This window comes from Elephas maximus, chromosome 23 (genome assembly GCF_024166365.1).
Source record: "Elephas maximus indicus isolate mEleMax1 chromosome 23, mEleMax1 primary haplotype, whole genome shotgun sequence".
Classification (NCBI taxonomy): domain Eukaryota; kingdom Metazoa; phylum Chordata; class Mammalia; order Proboscidea; family Elephantidae; genus Elephas; species Elephas maximus.
Window position 1 is genome coordinate 18,420,331 of NC_064841.1, and position 23,680 is coordinate 18,444,010.

The following is a 23,680-nucleotide window of genomic DNA, read 5'->3' on the forward strand; positions in this document are numbered from 1 at the left end:
GCACATAAAAAAGGAGGAGGGTGGGGGCTGTAGGTGGCAAGGAAGGTGCCAGAGAAACCACTGACACACACACACACCTAGTTGTGCTGGGGCTCCGAGCTGCCCAGCTGAGAGGCTCAGGCAGGTGACCTGCCTCCCCAGGTCCCACCTCTCTGGCTGCTGCTGTTCTGTTTCCTTCACGGCCTCTTTTCCTCTGCCAGCCCATGAGTTCATCTTTGGCCCTCTCCCCTTTTCCCTCTATCTGCCCCATACAGCACACTCGGGGGCCTTAGAAGGTAAGGACGTAATAAAATAGGGAGTGGTGGGGACTGGGGCAAAAAGGAGTGTGTACACTCCCCCTAAAGAGGAAAGCCCCTCCTCAGCTGCTGGGCCCCAGCAACTGTCCCTGCAAGGGGGACATGGGCCTCAGGTGGCTGGAGAATCTGCCTTTTTAAAGAGGGGCTGTGAATTTATGTGAAATTGCCTAGTTTTGTTTAAACACTGGTAAATAAAAATGTAAAAACACTGCTTGGGCCAAACAAAACAAGGGCAGAGGGTGTCGGTCTGGAGCTGCTTCTACATGGGCTTGGGAGGCCTGGTCCTTCCTAAGTCTGGTGCAAACCTCAGAAAGGCACTGAAGGCCCCAAACAGGGGCTCCTGACAGGGTTTCTCTTAGTCTTCTGATCCCCCATCCTCTCTCTGGCAGGATACTGCACCCATTGGGCCCTCAGGTACCTCCAACATAACACTGCCCCAATACCCCTTCCTTATCATCTTCCCTCGGCCCACTCTTACTCCCGCTCCACTCCCGCCTCCTCCTATCATCGTGGCCTTGTCCCCCTTGGCTTCTTGCTCTGAGTGCTCTCCCTTGGCCAAGGAGGAAGCTGGGGAAGGGTATTCCTGGCAGACAGAGCATGTCCAAGCCCAGACAGCCAGCAGGCCTACTTGTTGCTCCCAGCCTATGTGTTTGGCATTTACCTCAGCCTTCAGCATGCTTATCCTGGATGGAGATGAGACATTTATACAAACGAATGAATCCATGAAGCATCTACTGAACCACCCAAGCCCGAATCCTAGGTATCGTGGTAGAGTTTCTCCCCCACCCCCACTTTTCACTCATCACCCTGCCCCACCACCAGTCGGCTCTAAAAACCTACAGAGCATCACCCCATCACCCCCAATGTTTCTTGGCTTTGCTGCTTCCTTTCCAGGGCCAATACCTTCATCCAAGCCACCACCAGCCTAAAACAGGGAGCCCTGGTGGTGCAATGGTTAAGCACTCAGCTACTAACAGAAAGGCTGGCAGTTCCAACTAACCCAGGGGCTCCATGGGAGAAAAGACCTGACGATTTGCTCCTGTAAAGATTATAGCCTAGGAAACCCTCTAAGGCAGGTCTCCTCTGTCATATATAGGGTTGCTATGAGTCGGAATCAGCTTGACAGCACTCAACAACAACAACAGTAACACAGCTCCCCAGATGCTTCCCAGCATCACCGTCCACCAGCCGCCAGATGGGCAGTTTTCAGATTGTGAGTACCTTAGACTCACCCTGGGAGCTTGTTAAAAATGTGGGTTTCTGGGCTTGACAGCACTCAACAACAACAACAGTAACACAGCTCCCCAGATGCTTCCCAGCATCACCGTCCACCAGCCGCCAGATGGACAGTTTTCAGATTGTGAGTACCTTAGACTCACCCTGGGAGCTTGTTAAAAATGTGGGTTTCTGGGCCCCACTCCCACTAATATTCTGATTCTGTAGGTGGGGAGGAACACAGGAATGTGCTTTGTTTGTTTGTTTGTTTCTTTTTGGAGTATGCATTTTAACAAGCTCCCCCCATAATTCTGATCAAGGTGCCCAGGAGGCCACACTGTGGCAAACACTGTACTACCGTGATCTTTCTGAGACACAAATCGGATGCTGTCTTCCCCTGTCTCAGTGGCACCCTGCACCTTCAGGATATAACATGGTGTTGTGATGTGGGCCCCCAGCCTATGCTCCAATCTTACAGCTACATACAGTGACTAGCCTGGTCCTGCTCCCTCACTTCTGCCTTTGTCCACCCGACTCTGTCTGCCAGAAACACCCTTCCCAGCTTCCTCCTTGGCCAACTCCTACTCATCCCTCAAGAATGAAGTTCAGATGTCACCTCCTCTGGGATGTCTTTCTCGATCCTCCAGGTTAGTATAGGTTCTTGTCCCCTATTCTCCCACACTATCCTGCCAAAAATTATCTCTAACTTATTATATTTAACAAACACACATGCAGTCCTAGGGAGGTGCAGATGGTAAACATGCTCAGCTGCTAACCAAAAGGCTGGAGGTTTGAGCCCACCCAGAGATGCCTTGGAAGAAAGCCCTGGCAATTGACTTACAAAAAACCAGCCATTGAAATCCCTGGAGATCACAGTTCTGCTCTGACAGACATGGGGTTGTCATGAGTCAGAATTGACTTGATGGCAACTTTTTTTTTTTTAACAAACACCAATAGTGATTACTATGTGCCAGGTATTGTTCTAAGTGTTATTATAAATATTAGCTCATTTATTCCTTTAACAACCCTATGAAGTAGGAACTATCATTATTCTCATTTTACAGATGGAGAAACTGAGGCATGGAGTGAGTACACTGATGGCCCAAGGTCACATAGCTAGAAAGTGGCAGGACAGAGGTGCCATCCAGCTAGTCTGCATCCAGAATCCATGTTCTCTTCCACCTCACTGTGCTGCTGCCTCTTACCCATCCTAGCATACAACCCACTGTATCCCAAGTGTCTGCTCCCTGTACCCTTTTTAGGGATTAAACTCCCAGCCCAGGGCCTGTTACAGAGTAGAAACTCAAGGAACGTTTGCTGAAGAGCAAAGTTGTGCAAACTCATAATACTAGGGCAACAAGGAAAGATAAGTTCAGAAATCCTCAGAGTCTGAAGAGACTTTAAATGGCATCTGGTCTAATAACCTGACTAATATTCCAGTCCCCAGAGTACATTCTTTATAGAACCCTTCAGAACATGCACATTTCAGGGATGGAGAACACACCACCACCAGAACACAGCACCCACTGCACCTCTGGATGGCACTGACTTTTAGGAAGTTCCACCTTACGCTTAACTGAAATGCTCACCGGGGGTCACGCAGAACAGGTCTGATCCCTCTTGCACAGATGGCTCTTCAGATACGGAAGACAATCCTGGTTTTCACTTCTGTAAGTCAACTCTTTCCCCTTCCACCTGGGGACCTGAATCTTCTGCCCCCCTTCAACATCTCACTCTGAACCTATCTGGTCAATCAGGGTCCCGCCCAAGAGGCAGCCATAGGCCCAGTGTAGACTGACCCCTTCATGGCTGTCTTAATTACCTAGTGCTGCTGCAACAAAAACTGCCACAAATGGGTGGCCTCAAAAATAGGAATTTATTGTTTCTCAGTTTTGGAGGCTAAAATCAGGGCATCAGTTCTAGGCGTGGGTTCGTCCTTGTCTGTAGCCCTGGGTGTTCCCTCCGTGTCTCTTTTGGGACCTATGCCAGAGCACCAGAAGCTGCCAATTGGCACCTGAGCTTCCGCCCCAGGGCAGCCTGTTTCAGCATTCCTTAGTGTGTCTTCCCCGCATGTCTCTGTGTCTATTCTGTTCTTTTTATAAGACACCTCTCAGAAGTGATTAGGTTTAGGACCCAACTACTCTGGTATGGCCTTATTAACATAACAAAGGAAACCCCTATTCCCAAACAGGGTCATCCTTACAAGTACAGGAGTTGGGACTTCAACATATATTTGGTGGTGGGGGCAGGGGGGACACAATTCAATCCATAACAATGGCCAGTCTACCCTGATCTAAAACAAGTAGGTATATAATAAACTTCAAAAGCTTTCTCCCAAATAGCTGAAGGGAGCCTCTGCAATGCCAGGAGCTCCTGATGGCAGTGCACGTATGCAGGGACTCTGTACTGGTTTGCTTAACTAAAAGCACTGAATACACTTCCAGCAGTTTTTCCCTCAAAGTACCTCACCCTCACATCAACCTTGCAAAGCATCACCAGCTAATCCCATTTTACAGAAGGGGAAAGAGAGACTCTGGGAGGTTAAGCCTGCCCAAGTGTTCATGGCTGCTAAGAGGGTGGAGAAAGGGGTTAGTATTCAAACCCAAGGCTGTGGATTCCAGAGTCTGCGTTCTTTTCACGCCGCCATTTTGGGAATGCTGGTTGGAACATGGCAAAAGTGACCACAAATAAGCATTAAGGAAATGCTGGCAAGTGGATGATTACAAATGAGCAGAGAAAAGTAGAAACCCAGCTAATCATTCAGAAGTCTTCACAGCCCGAAGATCTTGCCCTGTGGCGCTTAAGAAACCCTCAATTTGAGGAGTTATTTTTCTACTCCTGAGTTATTCAGCAAGATGTTGAAAGGTATTTATGCCTTACTCGTTCCCCTTCGACAATTCTCGTATCAGGAATTTCAGAATATCACTATTTTGAAATTCAAAAACAGCCAGGACTTGAAAATACGAATGCACAATTCATTAAGGGCTATTAGCATACAGCAGGTCTCTAATACCATTTAAAATTAACACTTTTTTGTGGGGGGAACTATGAGTTGTGTCTTAATTTTCCCGGTATGTTTTCTTTACTACCCCCTCAGTGCAGAAAAATGTCAAACACACCAAGTATGTAATAAAATATCTCTGGGTTCACATATACACTTTCTTAACTAAGATGAAGAAATGCTTTTTAAGCAACCTGATTTTTGACTTATAATCCAGCTCATAACTTTTTCATATTTAAAGCATTAGAAAAAGAAAATTACCAACAAGACAAAAGAAAACACCCAATCATTTCAGAAAACAGATAAAACCAGACTATTTACTTAAAGCTGGTGAAAACCAAGTTATATTTGATGGTCTCAAATATATTGCCTAAAATAATTATATGTTCAAATTTGGTATTCAAAAATTAGTCAAAAGAAATGATGAAGAAAAAGTCCATAAATTATAGGGTCAAGTTGAAATCGTTAGCGTTGCTTAAGCGTAAACCTTTGCATCACGAATTAGTCCGGTTTCTTACACCATAATAATTAGCAACCCATAAAGCAACTACAAATACAGCAGTTAAAAGTCATTCCACAGAAAGGAGTAAATTCCAAAGTTACAGTTTACCTAGAAGTAGAAGACCAGTAAGAACGTCCATCTCTCTCAGTCTCTTTCCGAACTCCAACGTATCCAACAATAAAGAGCTCAGACCCAGCCAGGCTAATTTGCCCTGCAAAATTTCCCTTAAAAAGTATGGCTGAAAATTGGCTCTCCTAAAACAGAAGGTACTTTCAGAAGAGTTATATAAGCAAAACACACAGGCCAACCCAGTGACGTGGAAACCAGCTCATGCAAGAGAAACGCAGCGAACACAAGCAAGCCACATTCATGTCTTACGTAAAACCTGTCAGGTCTCACGAGAAAAATCAGGGGTGACTGAAACATTCCACCTCTCCAACCAAAGGATGGAAAATTTTTTAATGAAAAGTTGTAAACAACGAAAACTACTGAGAGTCCCACATGCTTTCTGGAAAGGGCTCATATTTGACAGTTCATTAACCATCTGGAGTGCCTTTAACCTTCTTAGGCCACTTTCTTTGATCTCTTCTTATTTTGAAAGGATAGAGTGAGTATTTCTTATTCTCTTTACTATCAGGAATAGCCTATCATATGCACCAGGTGTATGCACGGGAATATGTCAGAAATTGGAGGGGGGTCAGGAAAATTGCTCAAAGCCACCTCCTCCAAATGCCAAGTCTTTTCCTACGTTCCTCAGCACAACCAGAACACCCTACTTACTGAGCTACCTGCTCGTCTTTCCACCATTCAAACTGCAACAGAAATACCACCTCCTCACAGAGCCGTCCTGGGTGGTCATGGATGACAACTACTTGTCTCCCAACCAGCAGGGTGAGGCCATGACACTGAGGGAAGGCCACATAACAGCAGAAACACAATTCTTCATATAGATGAAGTTTTCTCAGCTTCAAGTAGACAGCACCAGAAGGAAAGGGAATTAGGGTCAGCCTGCCTTTCAAAGGGGCAGCAGTGGTTCAGCGATAGAATTCTTGCCTCCCACACAGGGGACCCAGGTTTGATTCCAGGCCAGTATATTTCACGTGTAGCTACTACTCATCTGTCAGTGGAGGCTTTCGTGTTGCAGTGATGCTGAACAGGTTTCAGCAGAGCTTCCAGACTAAGACAGACTAGGAAGAAAGGCCTTGCGATCCACATCTGAAAATCAGCCAGTGACAACCCTGTGGATAACAACATTTCAGTCCACAACTTACCATCGGGACGGCCCAGGGCCAGGCAGTTCATTCTACTGTGCTGTGAGTCAGGGGCCACGAGTCAGGTCGCCATGAGTCAGGTGCCAACTCAACACCAACTAACAATAACCGCCTTTCAAAATGAATTTTGAATTCATTTCACAAACATTTATGAAAAACCCACTATGTGTTTGGCAGTGCTGGTTTCTGGGGCAGAGAGGGAAACAGGACATGGTCACTGCCCTCAAAGAACAGACAGTCTTGTAGGGAAAAAGTCACAAGAACTGGAAATTATAATACCGCTGGTTAGCACAAGGAAGGAAGCAAGTCCAGGGTATTCTGAGAGTACGAGAAAGAAACACAAATCCAGTTAGGATCCCAGGTTTCCTGGAGGAGAAAAGGCAAGAGCTGAGTGAACGGTGTGGGGAAGAGGTTGTGGAAGGGAGGTGCTGGAGCTGGGTGCAGAGCGAAAATAGCTCATGTGTGCAGAGAACACCAAGCAGCTCAGCTACCTATGGCACAGAGTTCAAGGTAAGAGGGGCCCACAAGAGAGCAAAGGGGCTGCCGGAAGACAGTGGGCCATGACCAAAGTACTGCATCCAAGTAGGCACTGGGGCAGGGTCTGTGTCTGAGGATGGCCACTTTGGGCAGCTGTCGGGTGCGTGGACTGCAGCACAGCCTGAGCACAGGGATCCCAGGAAAAGCAAAGCTCTGGATGGCATGGTGTGTAGACTGAGGTCATCACCGTGGCTCTTCCGAGCCATCCCTCCTGAGTGGGACTTCCCATCCATAGCCCCTACTGCCGGAGTTTGGCACCATGTGACCTAATCTGCCTACCCCACCCCACCCTGCCCCGACAACTGCAGCCTCACAACTAACTGAACACAGAATTGACACCCAGCCCTCAAGCAGCCAACCAGCGGGGCAAACACCTCTGCCCTGTGTGGCTTGGCACCAGGAGACAAGCTGGGCCACGGGGTGTCTTTGCCTCGGGAATCTGAACTAAGAACCTGGGAACAACTAGACAGTTTAAGAATCTGTGTGGAAGCCTAAAATACATCACAAGTCCTAAAGAGCATGTCCAGAAAAATACTCAGTGGCTTAGGATTCCTATTTGCAGCCATTCACCATTAGCACAATAATAAAAGACTCCTTTTTTTTTTTTTAAACCTCGGAGCCCTGGTGGCACAGTGGTTGAGTTAGGCTGCTAACCAAAAGGTTTGCAGTTCAAATCCACCAGGCGCTCCTTGGAAACCCTATGGAGCAGTTCTACTCTGTCCTATTGGGTGGCTATGAGTCAGAATCAACCTGACAGCAATGGGATCATTTAAAAGACAAAGACTTTGAGGCTTATTTGTTTCCTACCCACTCGTTGTTAACTGTCACCCTTAACTCGTGCACTAGGGAAGGAAGTGCTGCCTAGTCCTGCACCATCCCCGTGATAGGTGTGGGTCAGACCATTGTGATCCACAGGGTTTTCATTGGTTGACTTTTGGAAGTAGATAGCCAGGCCTTTCTTCCTAATCTGTCTTAGTCTATAAGCTCTGCTGAAATCTGTTCAGCATCACAGCAACACGTAAGCCTCCCTGACAAACAGGTGGTAGCTGCACTTAATGTGCATTGGCCGGGAATCAAACCGGGGTCTCCTGCATGGAAGGCGAGGATTCTGCCAACGAACCAGCACTGCCCTCTCCTACCCACCAGGGCTCTCAGTTTGAGGATGAAGTCCCCCTACCTTCCCACGACCCAGTTATACTCACAGAACTGCAGGCTGAGGCTCAGGAAGGCCAGCAGCGCAGCCAGGGCCAGCAGCAGCAAGAAGCGATTACGGAAAACCATTATTATTTGTTCTATCTTCTTGTCATGGTTTCACCTCAAATCAGGAACAGGCCCTGTGAATAAAGCAGAGGCAATAAACGTGCGTGTGTGCGTGCGTTCTGAGGTGGAAAACCAAGTTTGTTGACTGAAAATAATCCAATTAGCATAGTCTCCCGGCCGGGAAGCCAGAGAACAATAGCGTACTCTATGATTAGTCTTCGCCCCACATAAGCCCAATGGAGAAGGCTCCCTCCACATAAATTAGAGCAAACCAGTTCATGAATGCTTCATTTATCTGCCATCAGCGGGGAATGAGGTTATCTTACAGACCTGACCTTTCCAAAGAAAAATGTAAAGTGAGTTTATTGAGCACTTACAATGTGCCAGGCAACGATGTCTACATGGATCAGCTCCCGCTCACCCAGGTGTGACCTCCGACTTTTAAATCTTCAAATTTTTTTTGATGAAAATCTTGCTACGATGACCCTGGTCTTCTGTAATTTTAATCGTTAACCTGAACATCCATCACTGCCAACGTGTCCCACAATAATGCCTTTAGGGACAGCCAGGCTGCACAAGAGGGCCTGCTCCTAAACAAACCAGCCCTCTCCTCTCATCCCGGGCCATGGCACCAGCCGCAGTTGTATCCATGGGTCTTCCTGAGTCCCACCCCACCCATTCTAACTTCCTCAAACCATATCCCAGTTCCAATTGCCCTCAAGGTGACTCCAAATCATGGCACCCCGTGTGTGTTTGAGTAGAACTGTGCTCCACAGGGTTTTCAGTGGCTGATTTTTCGAAGTAGGTCATCAGGTCTTTCTTTCTTCTAAGATGCCTCTGGGTAGACTCAAACTTCTAACCCTTCCATTAGCAGCCAAGCATGTTAACCATCTGCAGCACTCAGGGACTCCTAAACCATATTCCAAAAACCCATTGCCATAGAGTGGATTTCAATTCACGACAACCCTACAAGACAGAGTAGAACTGCCTCATAGGGCTTCCAAGGGTGTAATCTTTATGGAAGCAGAGTGTCATATCTTTCTCCCATGGAACACCTGGTGGGTTCAAACCACTGGCCTTTTGGTTAGCAGCCTAGTGCTTAACGACTGCGCTACCAGAGCTCCTTCCAAACCACATGAGAACACTGCAAAAGAAATTTTTACAAGTGCAGAACGAGGCTCTAAATGTCCCTTCTGTGAAGATAGTGAGTGGCTGCTGCAAGTTTTACCCCAGCAATCTTGGATACCAAGTTTATTCTAATTCTCATTGGGGGTTTTAAGTAGAACTTGAAACCACAAAATCTCTTCAGAAAAGGTTCTCAAGCTACAGATTATAACAGTCATTTCAAACTTGTTTTTCACAGCAGAATCTTTTCCCCATTCAAATACAACCTCCTTCAGAGCCCCAACAGGCAAAGTCACAAAAAAGCACAATTGCTGATGAGGTGCAGGTCGCACAATTATGTAAACCTATGAAAAGCCATGGTACTATACACTTGGGGTGCGATTGTGTGGTATGCAAATTACAGCTCAGTAAAGCTGTTATAAACAGCCCTGGGTGCACAATGGTTAAGTGCATAGCTGCTAACCGAAAGGTTGTTGGTTCAAACCGAACAGCCGCTCTGAGGCAGAAAGATATGGCGGTCTGCCTCCATAAACATTATAGTCCTGGAAACCCTGTGGGGCAGTTCTACTCTATCCTATAGGGTCACTATGAGGCAGAATCAGCTTGATGGCAAGTGGGTTTGGTTTTGGTTTTTTGAAAGCTGTTAAAAGACAAAAGCACAAGTGCTGGGATAAACAAGCAGGAGTAGGAGCCCGAGACCCCTGGGCTTCCTACTCCCTCCCCAAGGGCCTATGGGGGAGTTTGAAAACCACTTCTTTAAAGGGTCTGTCAGGCTTTCTACCAATAAAACCATTTGCTAAGATTGATGACGATGCACCTCGCCACTGAGCCTGTATGCCCCGTGGCTGAAGAGACCAACATCTCTGCTAACAAAGAGATGCCAATTTTACACCTTCCAGTGAGTCCTGCTTCTGTCTCCTTAGTCACCACCCTTTAGCCAGCGCCCAGTGCCCCATGCCAATCTCCAGCTCCTCCTGGGGACACCGCCGTTGCCTCTCTGGCCTTTCCTTCAAGACCATGACTGATCCTTCTGGTGGTTTAGCATAGTTGAGACTCCAAATAAACCTTTTCTGTTTCCAAGATTCAAACTCCAGTCAGCGTCCATCAGAGGGTGTCTGAAAGTGCATGCAGACTCAGAAGCGGCTTGGCAGACACTGCTCGTTAAGGGAGCCTCAGCCAGGACTTCTGCACTGAACCCTCCAAGAGGTCAAGTAAGAAACAGAATGTGGGCCCGCCTGACTGTGGCGATGCAGGGGTTTCTCCTGTGGCAACAAAGATGGTGAACCCTCGATGCCATAAAGCATCAAGGGTGGGTGGTTCTAATCCAACCTGGTGGTTCCTTGCCTGAGGCCTCTGGGAGCGATCATCGTCCACTTCCTTGTATCATTGACCTTGGGGGGTGTCCTCGGCAATGCTTATCTGATGGCTCAACAGCAAACCACAGGAAAACAACCCAAGTCAGTCTCTGTCCTACGTCTGGACCACCTCTATAGCCTGGCTTAGTCCCCACGGAATGAGCAGGGAAGTACAACATTCACCTGAAAACACTGGCCACCGTGTTTTCAAAACATACACCACTTGGGTGGAATATCAGTGTTCCCAGTGGGAACCCTTCAGCAGCCTCCTGCCAGAAAGACATCTAGCCTACTGTTCTAGGAACAAGGACCTTCCACCTGCTCAAAACCATCCATTTCCTTAGGTTTCCATTTTTTCCATTTACTGGAGCAGTTTGAGCCAGCTGCCATGTGGGCCCTTTACATTCCCCTCACACTCTGCAGGGCAGGTGTGCACAATTCTAATACAAAAACAAGAAAGGTGAAACTCAAGGGTGCAAGGTTATGAAGTGGTGGTGCCGGGACACAAAATGAGATCTCTGTGCCTCTCAAGTTCTTTTTCACAATTTATAGTGTCTCCCTGACATGTCCACTTGTGGATTCCAGTTGCTACCTATGGATCAATACAGAACAAGTTAACTCTTGACGTGACAGTTTTTGAGATGCTTGAAGATGGTCGGCAGCTCCTGGTGAAACAGATCTCACAACCTTTAAATGGCATGGGTTTCAGAGATCTCTCATTATCTCAGTCATTCCCAAATTGGGCTTATTCTACCTTCTCAACAGCCTTCTTATTGGATGATCCTTTTCATCTGGGGGTGGGAGGGTGAATGGGGTGTGTCGGTGGGGAGAGAAGATCGTGGAAAAGGGAAATGGTTCAGAGCAAAGTTCTCTTTTTAGTATGCCTGTGCCCTCAACAATAAATACGTTGGGGCTTTTCTTAATGTCTTCCTCACCTTCTGACACTCAACCACCTTTTTTGAGGCTAATGCCGTCTTTGGGAGGTCTTCTTTGCCTTACATAAACATCTTGTAGTGTTCCTCCCCAGGAGATAGCCTTTGGGTCTCTCAGCGTTCTGCCATTCAGGGGGTCTTGCCTGAAGGTGCTTTATCGTGTGGGACCACATCAGCAGCTCAGTGCAGAGAATGGGGAGCAATAGCTAAGGAGTCAGACCTAGGTGTCAACACCTTATGACCTTGGTGACTTTGGCCACATTACTTAATATCTCTGAGGCTCCATTTCCTTGTTTGTAATCTGCGACTAACTACCTCAGGATGTTATGAGGACTAAATTAAAGGCATATAGTATAATTGCCAGAATATGGTAGTTCAAACCATAATGGTTGTTATTAGATGTATTACCTACTTATCTCCTCTCAGTTCATTTTGTTCTTCCTCCCTTCTCCTGAGAAAAAGGGCTTAAAGTGGAGTTTCTTAACCCGTCTGTTTATTACTCTGAGGACAAGAGTGCTGGTGGTTCATGTGTTCTGGTCCACATCCCTCTCTCTCTCTGCAGCTTCAGCTCAAATCCTGTCTTGAGGCCATTTTAAGACCTTCGTAACCTCACATTCCAGGCCTGGGAAACCTCCCACCCCTGATTTCTGACCCCAGATGGCATCTCTGGCTTCACCACCACAGTTGTGAAGCTCAGGTCTGCCTCTTTGTTGCTCCCTGTGTACTATATAGGAGGGAAGGCCTTTCTTCTGGGGCTGGGCCAGGTCTGGCAGTGGGTAAGTGCTCTGGCTCTTCAACCACTTCCTGCTTCCAGCCTTTTGGGAGATTTTCCACCACACTGGTGGGCATGTGAGCCATTGGAGCTGCCAAGTATGTTTCCTATGGTTTTGCCTGACACTGACTTTTCATATAGGGATTACCCACAGGACGTTTCAGGGTTGTCTTCAAGTGGGCAGTAGATGGAAACAATGACTACTTGCTGAGCTAAATCTCGGGTTTATCATGTGGTTGATTTGCTGCAGTAACGGCCTCCAATTTGTTCATGCCTTTCTGTATCCATTCTCCCACACTAACTCTGAGCTTGGCCAATGGGACAACAGCAAATGTGTTGTAAGCAGAGACTTACGCAGTGGAGTTTGTCCTCCCTTGCTATGTTTGGAACCCTGAGACACCGTGTGAAGAAGCCTGGGCTAGCCTGCTGAAGGATGAGAGACCACGTGGAGCCTGGACAAGCAGTTCCTCCTGAGGCTTTCAACCAGCTTCCTGATCGCCACGCATTTGAGGGAGGCCATCCGAGATCATCCAGCCCAGCCACACCACTCACAGATAAATACCAGTAGAGTCAGCCCAGGCCAAAAGAACCACATGGCCAACCCACAGAACTGTGAGCAAGTCTAACAGTTGCTGTTTCGAGCCACTCTGTTTGAAGAACTTGATACAAAGCAAAAGCTAACTGATGCAATAGAGAGGATACGCCTTGCATCTTTACCAGGAAATTCTAAGCCACGGCCACAGTCTAGCTCTCCATATCCTCATCTGTGGGCACCATATGGAAACCTCCAGCATATCTCCGTTCTTCAAGACGCTGAGTGCTGTTTGGGAGAGGGGCTATATGTTCAGTTCCAGATTTAAAATACTGAGAATGTGTCGGGTTTCACCAGATGGCTGGGACTGTGTGACAGTCTTACTTTTTTTAATGTTCGAGCTCCTGCCATCTCTGGCTTTTCCTTTAACAACACGGGTCTCAATTTGTGAACACCCACCATTTCCCCTTCATACTCCCAGGGTTTCTGCCTCTGCCACCTAATGCTCCAGCATGGTCAGACTCTCATTACTTCTACTTGCACCAGGGACCAACATGGTGTGATCATAGCCCTAGGAGTGTGCAGACGAGGTGGGAGCAGGGCCCCAGGATAAACACATGCCTTCTTCTGGAGCCTACTTCATCAGAATATTTGGAAATGTCAGCCAGGCTTTAATTAAAAAAAAAAAAAAAAAGGCTAAACAATAATGATAGAATCAGAAATACACATAAATTTGAAGAGTTCATGTTTGCAGCTAGAGCTAGGACCTAAAGGTGTGTGTGTTGAGTGTGTGTGTGTGTCCGGTGTGAGAGCCTGAGTGCATGGCTCTGCCACGGGGGTATTTCTTCACTGGGGCCACTTCTTTAGTGGAAGAAGCTGAGAGGAGCTTGATGTGTGAGGAAGACATCCCAGAGAACGGCAGATCTGTGCTCAATGCCCATCTCGGCCACTTATTTTTTGTGCGCTCCCCTGACAACGGACTGAATTCACCTCTGAGTCTCAGGATACTGGTCCCTTCATAAAATGGGGATAAGAGTATGAAAGACAGGGCGGCAGGGAGGAGCACGGCAGGCACAGCACCTGGCAGAGAGTAGGTACGTGCTGTGTTGGCTGCCCAGGCCCTGGAGCGATCGTACAGAACCCCCCATGCCATCATCTACACACTGAGATGCATCCTTTCCCCCTGAGCGGCTGCTTCTGCCCCAACACTGTGGTTCCTTTCCCAGTCCTGGCCATTGGCATTTCCCTTCTCACAGGCCCCGTCCCCAGCAGTCAGAGCAGGCAGCCACGTTCACAGCTACATTCGTGGCTTCTCCACCACAGCGAGCCTTTTGGGGGGCTGACTCAGCAGTTGTGTCTCTGCCTTCGCCGCAGGTTTTCCAGCCTGGAACATCTGCCTCAGCGTCTGTTGGGCCCCACCCCAGGAAACAGATCACCAGCCAGGATCTCTGGCTCCGGGGCCTCAGCTCTAGCCCCAGTTCTCCAGAGCCCCATTTTCCCTTTCCATATCCACGTAGGAGGCTCCCAGAAGTCACTCATGCTGGGTGTCAGGGGCTGGGGGGAGCGGAAAGAGGGGGTAACTGCTTAATGAATACCGGGTTTTCTCTGGAGTAGAGAAAATGTTCTCAAATTAGATAGAGGCAGGGTTGTATGATAATGTGAATGTACTAAATGACACTGAGTTGTTCACTTTAACATGGTTAATTTCATGTTACGTGAATTCCACCTCAATAAAAAGAAGTCTTACAATCCTGGGGTTTCCTTTCTTCCCCACATATTCTTCCACAGGAGCTGTGCACACATACCCCTGGGGTCTCCTGCGGCTCCTCCAGACTCAACTTCAGGCTCGCCCAAGTCATGCCAAGTGACAGCCAGGACTCTGGGCCGAGATCAGGAGCCCTGCATCCTGCCCACCCGCAGCCTGCCCACCCGCAGCCTGCCTACACGCAGCCCAGATAACGAAGTCCAGGGGAAGATTCACCCTGCAACAGCTGGGTGGTGGGCTCTGGGATGATGGCCCACATCAGTAGGGCTCTCACATCTCCTAACCCCCAAGGATCTCTCAAATCCCATCACTGCCCATGGAAAAGATGCACCTGGCTCAATATGGCACCATGAGCAAACCCACTGCCTATAAATGCTGCTGTGGAAACCTCTGAAATGCTCCTGATTGAACATGTGACACTTGCTAGTCATCAGAGGTCTACTGGGCACAGCCTTAGTCCCACTATGCTAAACCCACAGGGCAAAAATATTTTAAACCCAGAAATAGATTACTCTGAATTCCTGATGAAGCAGCAGAAAACAAAATGAACCAAAAACCCCAGCTGAACAATTCAATCTTAAATCAGATCTGAACAGTGGAGGGGAAAAAAAAAATTTTTTTTTAAATACAATTGAGAAAAAAATACTCATTAATAGGCGGCTCCCATTACATTGTGATAAATACCATTTCTGAACTAAGAGGAAAAAGGAACACATCAAAGGCATTTTTACAGGTTCTACTACCAGAGATCTCTGAAGCCCGAGCCCTGGCTGTTTTTACCTCGGAAAAGCTAGAAAAACATGTTTATTGACAGTCTCTAGAAAAACATGTTTATTGATAGTCTCTGGTCTCAGGGTCCTTTCAAAGTATACCAAGGTTAGAGTTTTAAATGTGACATGACTGCTTAAAAGAAAATTATCTTTCATTTGTACAGTTAAAATAGCATTACCAGAAATAGAAAGGTGGTATTAAAGAAAATGCTTGAGGTGTATTTTGTTCTTTGATTTTTTTGCTCCTCATTATTTTGGCCTAGGTAAATACTGTATTATAATTAAAAACAAAAAAAACCTCAAGTCCATAATTGTGAACTAAACATGAACCAAGCAAAGGCAAAAGTTACATATTAATAGTCACCTGTTTCCAAAGTCACCTTAAAGTAGAGTTTAATTGCAAAATCAAAGGTGCTTAGCTAACAACAAACCAAAGTTGAAGTCTGATGAATGACAGACAGACAGACAGCTTCCAGAGCTGCCTGAAAACCTCAGGAGGCAGAATAGGCACCAAGGATACTGTCCCCCAGTATCTATTTCTCCTTTCTCTTACTTACAGAACCCTCTAGGTTTTAGCTAGAATCATGGCCACCCAGCTAGAGACAATATTTCCTAGACTCTCTTGCAACTACTGTGATCATGCGATCAAGATCTAGCCAATGAGTTGTGATTGGAAGTCATATGTATAAATCCAGGTCAAAGAAGGGTGTCATGGGCTCAAAGCAGTTACTCACATTCTAGTGTTCTCCAGTTAATTTGCAGGCTTAGTTCTAAAGGTTGAAACCAATTCATTCATCCATCCATGCATGCATTCATTCATTCGATTCTACATAGTTCCCAAGGGCCAATATGTATCAGGCACCACCCTAAGTGGTAAGGACTCAGGATGAGTAACTCTCAGTCTCTGCCATCTTGAAGCTCACAGCTGAAATGTACTGAAGTATTTAAAGGAGAAATGATATGAGATCTGGATTTACATTAAAATATTCTAGGAAAATAAAAAATGCTTGAGGGGGAATTGATGAAACAAGCTTGGCAAATGTTGATAATTGCTGAAGCTGGGTCATGGATCCTTGAGGGTTCATTTTATGATCCTCTCTGCTTTTGTTTACGTTTGAACAGTATGAAGAAAAAAAAAAAAAAAGGAAATTCACAGTCTGGTCAGTGAAGTCGTGAGTACGCAGATCGTGATGCCATATGAGACCAGTGCTATGACAGGGGAAAGCCCGCAAGTAGGCTGGCACACCTGGGCTGGCACACCTAGGTCAGCAGAGGGATGGGTGGGTTTCCTGGAGGGGGTGATGCTGGAGATCAGACTTGAAGAGCAGACTAAAGTTGGTGCATCTAAGATTGCACCTTAGGAAAATAGAACGAACCAAAAGGACTGTACTAAATAAGACTATATCCATTGCTGTCGAGTCGATTTTGACTCATAGTGACCCTATAGGATGGAGGACAACCGCCCCATAGGGTTTCCAAGGAGTGGCTGGTAGATTTGAACTACCAACCTTTTGGTTAGCAGCCGAGCTCTTAACCACTACGCCACCAAGGCTCCAAACTATTAATTGGGGGCGGGGGGTACACAGGACCATGAGTGAGAGACAGAAGAAGAGAGGTGAGACTTGAGTTAGTCCAGGCACCCCTGCAATAGCTATACAGTGAGCCTGCTGAAAGCTGGCTGCTTAGGGAGGCCCCACGGGGGCTGGTCTGGGGAGCCCTCACCTTCTCTGGGTGTGCCCCTCCACTGCAGGCTGCAAGGGTCTCACTAAACTTGTTTCCTCCTATTCCTCTAACTACTGACCTTACTTCCTCCTATTTGGTTCCCCTTTCTCCCACTCACAGAATCCTGGTGACACAGTGGTTAAAGCACCCAGCTGCTAACTGAAAGGTTGGTGGTTCAAACCCACCAGCCACCCAACGGGAGAAAGATGTGGCAGTCTGCTTCCGTGAGGATTTCAGCCCTGGAAACTCTACGGGGCAGTTTTACTCTGCCCTACAGGGTTACTATGAGTCAGAATTGACTCTATGGCAGTGAGTTTGGGTTGGGTTCTCCCACTCTAGAAATAGGATGCTCACTCAACTATGCCAGAGAAAGTAAGAGTTTGAAGAGGTTTTAAACACCATTTAGTGCAATTCCCTTGGTTGACCTGAAGAGGCCAGTGCAGGTCAGACTCAGTACAATGTCCCAGGCTGCACAGGGAGCCCAGCCCTTGAGGCTCAGACAGTCCTTCACAGAGTGCTGCCCAGAACCCTGATCTCATCATGCTCTTCCTTTTCATTGTAGTGGACACTATGTGGACAGACACTTATAACTGCCCCCTAGGAGCTCTCTCCTTCCTCTGATTAACAGAACCCTCTGGGTGTTAGCTGGATACAGGGCCAACCAGCCAGAGACAATATTTCCCAGACTCCCTTGCAACTACTTATGATCATGTGATCATGTTCTAGCCAATGAGTTGTGCTTGGAAGTAATATATACAATTTCAGGTTAAGGGGGGATGTCTGCCCTACCCCACCCTGGCCTCTTTTCTTCCCCCTTCCACGCTCTGAAACATTGATGAGCAGCTTTCCCAAGGCAGATAGAGACAACATCCTGGGGAGGATAGAAAAAAACTCTGGATGACCCCATAGGGCAAAGCCTCCCATATTCTTCACTGCCTATCAGCTCTGACATTTTTGTGGAAAAGTCAACCTCACAACTTACTAAGCCGTTGTTAAGGCAGCCAAAGCTCTGTCCTAACTAGAACTCAGCATTAGCACAGAAAACATTGGTCCTTTTCATGGGAGCTGACTTCTGTGGGCTGCGATGAATCAGCACACATACGTTCCTGAACTGCATTAGCAGAAAATCTCACCAACCACCCAGCTGAACATCAGACTTTGATATGACGTAAATGAGACACAGTCAGGGTAACTTTTGTTCTTTTAGCGCTTCATTTTTTTATTTTATCTCAAAAAATCATGTACCTACGAAGATGCCCTGGCCGCAGGTAACAGAAAACCCTAACTAACTCAGGAGATGCACCAACTTTCTCACATAATCGGTCATAGTGTCAGGACAGCAGCTCCAAGGTTGGTTAATTCAGCAACTCAAAGGCAGCATGGAGAAGCCAGGTTCTTCCTATCTCTGTGCTCTGCCAGCCTCTGTCCTGCCCCTGAGCTGGCTTCCCCCAGGGTCCCATGCTGGTGACCACACTCCCAAGCATCACATCCACAGTGGCAATGTTCAGAGGCAGAAGGGACAGTCCTGCACATCTCTACTGGAACAAGGAGCCCTTTCCCAGAAACCCCTCCTGCAGACTTCCCCTCACGTCTCACTGGTAGAACTGTGCCCAAACAAATCACTGGTGGGGAATGGACCACGGCAAGTGGATGACACCACACGGAAGCCTGTGGCAGGGAGGGAGGGAGGGAGCACCGGGGTTCTGTCAGAACAAGGGCATGCTGGGACGTTTGCAACAACCCGTAATTGGGGAAGGTTTGACAACACACACAAATCATTCTAAAAAATGATTTTCAAAGTCAGTCATCTGAAGACAGTACCGGTACTTTTCAGATGTAGCAATCAAAGCACATCTAGTAATAATTACATGTTTAAAAAACATCAGTGCTGGTTTGCTCAGGTGTAACTTTGTAGTGATACATGCCTGATCAGCATCTTCATTCAGCCTGCTGACTGTATGTGTTCTACTAACAAGACCTTTTAATCCGGGTTACATGGTTTGTGTGCGCGCGCGTGTGTGCATGTGTGTGTGCATGTGTGGTGAAAATATAATCACCAAAACATTTGCTAATACAACTTCCATAGTTACAATTCAATAACACTGCTTGTATGTTTCATCTTATGCCATCATTATCACAAACATTTTCCAAAATATTCCACCACCATTAACATAAACTCAGTGCCTCCCAAACAAAAACTCCTATCTTCCCTCTCCCTCCCACCCCAGTAGCTATTCATAATCTGGCTTCTGTATATTTGCTTATTTCATCTAAGTGAGGTCATATGGCGTTTATCCTTTTGCAACTGACTTGTTTCACTCGGCATAATGTTTTCAAGGTTCATCCAGGCTGTAGCATGCATCAGAACTTCCTTTCTCCTTATGGCTGCATAATATTCCATTGTATGTATATACTGTGTTTGTTTATCCATTCATCTGTTGATGGACATTTCTGTTGTTTCCAATTTTTGGCTATTGTGAACAGCCCTGCAATGAACACTGGCATACAGCTTTCTGCTTGCGTTCCTGCCTTTACTTCTAGGTATATACCTAGGATTTACATGTTTTTAAAACATGCATCATGAATTATTTATCCACTGTTTCTTTCCAAAAAGAGGCAGATAATCTGAAGATTTGGTACTTTTAAATCCTTGAAATACAATAGTTTTTTTTTTTTTCTTTGTCTTTCACGGCCTCATTTGTGAACTACACATTCCTACCACACTCTGCTTGAGGTTTTTCCCAGCTCTACGAAGGATAAACTTGTCCAGGCAGCTGATCATTTCTCAGGTCCAGAAGAGAGTGGAATAACTAAGTCCTCAAGCCAGTGTTATGTATTCTTCAGTTATTTTTTCTGACATTTTGTGTTCCATCCAACCAGTCTGTGTTCCATCCAACTTTGCTGTCTTGCTCTTTAAGCGTTTGGAGTTGCTACAGCTGAAATTGGCATTCTTATTTTAGAATGTCAAGAGCAACCATAAGTATCTCATCAAAAAAAGGAGAACAAGCAGTTGGCATGACTTACTCACCACAAAGCCACTTAAAAAATATAGCTGATCCTTCTTATTTTGCAAGCAAACTGTATCAATTAAAAGTTTCTTAAAATGCCAAGGAAAGCACAAGAGGATGAAACAGGCAGGCTGTAACATGGGGAATGCAGGTGGTGTACAATGGAGGTTCAAGTGGTAAGAAGCCAATTTTTCAAAGGAAAAAGAAAAAGAAAAAAGCATGCAGTCCTAAGAATCTCGGCCATGTGCACTGTAGGAGTAAATATACAACAGAAAGCACAGGCTGCCACGGTCACGTACATTTTCTGATGCCTGCACTTCTACGTTACAACACTCCACAGGAGCGTGACTTTGCTCTAGATGGATACATGGGTGGGAGCATCAGGCACACCACTGATCTAGGCATTTTGCTCCATGAGATATTACTCAGGCTTGGAGCACACTCGCCTTCAGAGCTTTGAGAAACCTGTGCTCTTGCTGAACCAGCCCATGACTCATCGTGACGGGCGTGGGTGTGTCAGGTAATCTGTGGCTCGTTATCTCTGCCAGGGCTGGTAGGCTGGAACTCCATGCCCTTAAAATGTACTTTAGAAAATCGCTGTATTGCTCAGTGGGATGTGGGCAGCATCAGCAGAGTGAGCCTTCCTGTCCACAGAGATGATCAAGCATAGGTAGCACCCGCAGTGGATGTGTGGAGGAGCTGACGTGGGTGACCTTAGGAGCCCTTCATGGGCTGATATCGCTCCATCGGAGGAAGACCTGGCAATCTGCTCCCATAAAGATTACAGTCTAGAAAACCCAACGGGGCAGTTCTACTCTGTCACATGGAGTCACTATGAGTTGGAACCAACTCAACAGCACTCAATAACAATGAGTTGATATCCAAAGGTTCTCTGATTCACATCCTAACATGGGCCTTCAATGCTTTTTTTCCAGCTTCTTTTCACTCATAAAATGACCAAACCAAAACCAGCTCCCACTGAGTTGATTTTGACTCATGACAGCCCCGTGTGTATCAGAGTAGAAATGTGTGCCATAGGGTTTTCCATGGCTGATTTTTGGGAAGTAGATTAACAGGCCTTTCTTCCAAGATGCCTCTGGGTAGACTCAAAGGACATTAATTCTTTGCGCCACCATAAAGTGGCAGGTAACAAAAAAACAGAGCAAAGAGCACTGTTACATAGAACCACGGACATTTAGCTTGGGAATCTGAACTGTTATCTAGTCCTGGCTTCCTTTCAATAAAGTAGGGACTAAAATTGTTTAAGCACCAAAACTTTGATTCAGCTCAGGTTAAAACTGTTAAGAACCTACAAGCATCAAGTTCAATGGGACTTAGTGAGAAACTTGGGAGAAACAAGGGCTTTTGAGAATGCAAAGCCCTGGGGTAGGCAGGCTTTATCCTTGTTAACATACAGTTGCCACAAACTTAATTAAGCAAGTGGTTTTTCTGTATTAATTAACTTTTTAATATTGAGTTTCTAAGTATGTCTACTAAAAAGGGCAAAGAGCTATCCTGTGATATCTGGAGGTATATTTTAATAGTGATCTTCGAGTTATTACAGGTAGGCCCTAACTTACTATGTATTCCAATTATGACAAACCACACTTAAAGCCAACCATCCGTGTTTTGGGTTTTTTTTTTTTTTTTTTTGCTTACATAATGTGCATACAAATGGAGAAGCAGGAAGTGCGATGTTGAAACTGTAAGTTTATACGCAATATTTCCAACCACCAAAGACAAATAAAGATACTGATAATAAAAGGCAATAATAATGAAAACTAAAAAAAAAAAAAAGAGGTATTTAACTTACATCTGAACTGACTTATGATGTATAAACTCCATCATCAGTTGGGGACTACCTGTATTTGGGCACTCTTGTGTGTTGTATCCCTGGGTGGTGTAAACGGTTAATGCAATCCACTGCTAACCAAAAGGTTGGAGGTTGGAATCCACCCAAAGGTACCTTGGAAGAAAGGCCTGGCAATCCACTTCTGAAAAAAATCAGTCATTGAAAACACTATGGAGTACAGTTCCACTCTGATATACACGGGGTTCCTATAAGTGGGAGTTGACTTGATGGCAACTGATATAACTAACTGGTCTTGTGTGTTATAGGAAATCATGGTGGTTGCAACGTTTGTCATAGATTGTGTTTGCTAACTTTCTATTGTGTACTCTGTTGGTTATGGAAGGTTAACTGCCCACAAACTTTATGATAATACCACAGACTGCTTGTCATGGATTGAATTGTGTCCCCCAAAGCTATGTGTGTCAATTTGGCTAAGCCATCATTCCCAGTAGTGTGTGATTGTCCACCACTTTATAATCTGGTGTGATTTTCCTATGTGTTATAAATTCTAACTCTATGATGTTAATGAAGTGGGATAGACAGCAGTTATGTTAATGAGGAGGGACTCAGTCTCCAAGATGGGATTGTATCTTGAGCCAATCTTTTTTGAGATATAAAAGAGAGAAGTGAGCAGAGAGATGGGGACCTCATACCACCAAGAAAGCAGGGCTGGGAGCACAGTGCATCCTTTGGACCTGGGGTTCCTGTGTGGAGAAGCTCCTAGTCCACGGGAAGATTGATGAGAAGGACTTTCCTCCAAAGCTGACAGATAAAGCCTTCCCCAGAGCTGACGCCCTGAATTTGGACTTCAGGCCTACTAGACTGTGAGAGAATCAACTTTTGTTTGTTAAAGCCATCCACGTGTGGTATTTCTGTTACAGCAGCACTAGATGACTAAGATACTGCCATATCACTAATCTTGTTATACTTGATTCAATCAGGCTATAAATCCTCTCCAGAAGATAGGAACATACCTGAAAATCCTCTTTTGTAAGAAAAACAAACACTTCTAACAGATTGATTTTAAAATATAATGCAAAATCTTGTTCTTCCAAGAAGAACCATCTTCTATGATCGCCCCAGCAGGTGGCCATCAAAACTGTCCCTTTAGCGGTTTCCCACAGTGCTCTTGGGATGAAGACCAAACCCTGTCCATGGCCTGAAGGGTCCTGCCTGCTGATGAGTCTCATCTCAAGCCCTCACACTAACCCCTACCTATCCTAGCAACCCTGGCCATCTCTCAGCCTCACAGAAGAGCTCTGCATCTTGGGCACTCGGGTCTGTGTCTATGCATGTTCCTCTGCATGACCCAATCAGGGAGGCGGGTCAGCTGGGCAAGTACCTGGGATGCCAGTCCACAGGGGCACCGCCTCCTACCCCTCACAGGAAACAACTTGAGGTAGAAAAAACTGTGTCTCTCTGGAATTTCTTGGGGCAAGGGAAGGAGGTGAGACCCCAAGCGGCATGCTGGAGCAAACCACATAGGGCCATTCAATGACCTTCTTGGGAGAGCTCTGGTGAGCTGAGACAGGTGAGTGAGTTTGAAGCCACGGCTCCCATGCTCAGGAGAGCAGAGCAGGAAAGCGTGGTGGTTTTTAAGCAGGTCCACACACTCTCTGTCAAATCTCCCATCAAGAGGGGGTTCCAGGTACCCTGAGCAGAACTTTGGGACCACCTTGATGAATACATTGTGATGGAAATGAAAGCATGCCCTCTAAGGGCAGTCCAAAAGCCCACGCAGATTCTTCCTGGCTTGTTCTCTCTC

The 23,680-nt window shown here is 46.3% G+C and overlaps 1 protein-coding gene across 2 annotated transcripts in view; it reads right to left on the bottom strand.

Annotated features, from left to right (window-relative positions):
* The window catches only part of PXYLP1 (2-phosphoxylose phosphatase 1), a 79,771-nt gene that overhangs the window by 36,455 nt on the left and 19,636 nt on the right, over window positions 1-23,680 (bottom strand). Inside the window, exon 1 of one of the 2 annotated variants that reach the window (XM_049867379.1) lies at window positions 5,123-7,059. In XM_049867379.1, the coding sequence (XP_049723336.1) occupies window positions 5,123-5,153 (31 nt within the window). In that variant the 5' untranslated portion in view covers window positions 5,154-7,059. Of the gene's footprint in view, window positions 1-5,122; window positions 7,060-8,024; window positions 8,157-23,680 lie in introns of those variants that run through there. The other variant, XM_049867378.1, reaches the window with a different exon arrangement.